This window comes from Aegilops tauschii, chromosome 6, assembly GCF_002575655.3.
Source record: "Aegilops tauschii subsp. strangulata cultivar AL8/78 chromosome 6, Aet v6.0, whole genome shotgun sequence".
Lineage (NCBI taxonomy): Eukaryota > Viridiplantae > Streptophyta > Magnoliopsida > Poales > Poaceae > Aegilops > Aegilops tauschii.
Genome location: NC_053040.3, coordinates 9177806 through 9180542, shown reverse-complemented (window position 1 = coordinate 9180542; position 2737 = coordinate 9177806). Strand labels below are relative to the sequence as shown.

General features: G+C 48.6%; 1 protein-coding gene across 1 annotated transcript; it reads left to right on the top strand.

Moving 5' to 3' along the window:
* Positions 1 to 1637: 1637 nt before the first annotated feature.
* Positions 1638 to 2300, top strand: LOC109737100 (transcription termination factor MTERF8, chloroplastic-like). Its single transcript, XM_020296323.1, has one exon. It carries the CDS (start codon positions 1638 to 1640, stop codon positions 2298 to 2300), a length of 663 nt encoding a protein of 220 aa, XP_020151912.1.
* The last annotated feature ends 437 nt before the right edge of the window (positions 2301 to 2737 follow it).

Here is a 2737-nt window from a genome sequence, read left to right as displayed (position 1 = left end):
ATATGAATGTTCTTTCAGCATTGCTAAACCCGTATTAAGCCCTGTTCGGAGTCCCTCCACTCCGCCGCTCCTCGTATTTTGAGGAGCTGGTGGGTTGCCGAACACCGCCTTAGTAACACAAGATGGAATTTAGGCATTCTATTTGTTTTCTCAATTTTTCATTCATGCAATCAAGCAGTTATCATCATGGCAACTAAAATTCCGGAGTCTGAACGGTTGAACAGAAATATAAAATTCAGAGAATAGAAGACTGCTTTTGCAGTTTCTAAAGAGATCGAAGATACCTCGATTTCAATGGAGTTTGTTATAGAAAATAGAACGATGATCTAGAATAAGTTAGGCTGGTTGGTCATCAATCCGTTCGTATTGGCACCTATTAATTCTTAGATATATTGGATGATTCTTACTGGCAGGTGGAACTATATTACTAGTTTTCAATTCAGCACCGGCAGTTTTCAGCAAACCAACCTGATTATACTACAACAACATTGGGATTCTGCCCCCCCCCCCCCCCCCCCCCTTCTCTATTTTTTCGAAACGGAGGCAAAAGCTTTGCCTCATCCATTAATTAAGAAGGAGTTTAGAGTTGCTTTTACAAGAAAAGCGAAAGAAAATATTACAAAGCCACTACTCTCCCGGCATGATTTGACCCAAGTGCTTAGCACCCGCAATTACCCAAAGGTTGGCGTCGCTCTTAATGTTGGAGAACAATACAGACGGAAGCGTGGATTTGTGACGAAACAACCGTGCATTTCTCTCGCACCAAATGGTCCAACAGGTCAGCATAGCAAGAGAAGCCATCGCCTTCCGGTTGGGCATGCTGGAGTTGGACATGTTGAGCCAGCAGTCCTTGATGGAGCGCATCGTGATCCAGGAGGAGATGTCGAGGTAGTCTAGCTTGAGCCAGCCTTTGATCAGGCCCCACAGTCTAATGGAGTACCGACACTTGAAGAAGATGTGGCTCGCCGATTCCAACGTCTGCTTGCAGAGTGGATATAGGCCGCAGTTCGGCCACCCTCTCCTCTCCAATCTATCCGCCGTCCAGACTCGGTTTTGGATTGCCAGCCATTCTCTCTACCCTCTCCCTCTCTATTCTTAGCACAATCAAAGAATACATCTAAGAGTTCTCTTTTTCCCTCTGTTTTTCAGGTTTTGCTGATGGATTATTCAGCCATTCTCTCTTTTAACTCGGCTCGGGAGTTTACGAGTGTTGTAAAGGCAGTTCGACCTTTTTCGCCTTTTAGAAAATGGATCCCATCAGCAGATATCCGACTAGATATATACGCCTGCGAGTGCTTCCGACAGTGCCACCCCGGGTGGCGTGGCTCTGCAAGATCAAGTGCATGCGTCGGTGGATGCCACGACGGCAACAGAAACGACGACGCACTTACCGCCTGAGACGGACCCCGTCTGTGGGATGTCAATGACGCCCGTCGGAAAGACGACGTTCCACCTTACTTTGTGGATGCGTAGAAAGGAAAGAGGAATCGTACGTCTGTTGTGATGATCTTGTGCTTGCATAGATAGCCATTTTGACAGTCAACAGCGTAGCCCTAGTCAGAGGTTTAGCTACTAGCACTCTTGCCCGAACTCGCACTCTGCGCCTCTTCGGCACCTCCCACAACCTCCTCCGGGTGATGAAGTTCTCCAATATCCTCTCATGCAACCTCGAGAGGGTGGTCAAGCCCAATTTGGCGGTACTGCAAGGGTGCGGACTAGGTGATTGTGACGTTGCCAAGTTGTGCATCTCAGCACCGAGGTTGCTCACCAACAACCCCAAGCGTGTCCAGGCGATTGTGGCATGCGCTCAAAACATAGGTGTGCCCCGTGGTTCTAGGATGTTCAGGCACGCGCTGCGTGCTGTTGCATCTCTCAGAGAGGAGGAGGTAGCAGCCAGAGTGGAGTACTTGAGGAACACGTTCAGGTGGACGGATGCTGAGGTAGGCATGGCCGTTTCTAAGTTTCCACCGGTGCTGAATAAGTCCAAGGAATCGCTGCAGCGCAGGTCTGAGTTCCTCATCTCCGAGGCGGGCTTGGAACCGGTGCACATTGCTCAACGGTCGGTAATACTCGGGCACAGCCTAGAGGGCCGGCTCAGGCCCCGGTACTATGCTGTGAAGTTTCTCAAGGAAAATGGATTGCTCAAGCGCGACTCAAGCTACTATACTGTTTTCAAGGAGTCCGACATGACATTCAAGAAGAAGTTCATACACCCTCATAAGGAAGCTGCACTGCACCTTGAAGAAGACTACGATGCTGCTTGCAATGGGGAAGTGCCCACTAATTTCAGATTCACATAAGCCAAGAACGGGCTCTGATGTAACTGTGTCCTGGTTGTCCGCTGCTGTATGTCTGTTAGATGTTGGGTTGGTGGTTTTTAACGAGTGATGAAGCTGATAATTTGATCCCTGGATACTGATATGTAATGTCACCACTCAGCAGAGAAGAAACCATGGATTGGTTATGAACTTTTTTTCATCCTCATTCATGTTTTAGACACATGTATTGGTACTAAGGCCCTGTTCGGAGTCACTCAGCTCCTAAAAATACGCGGAGCTGCGGAGCACCTGTTTCCCAACTCCCTGCTTTTTAACTCCAGCTCCGGGAGCAGAGTGGTGGGGTGGCGGGGCTCCGAACAGGGCCTAAGTAAGTGTGAGATCAGGCCATTCCGAAATGCACCAAAATTTCAGTTTTCAAGTTAGTTGCCTGTGCCTTGAGATAATGAGCCAAGGTAAGG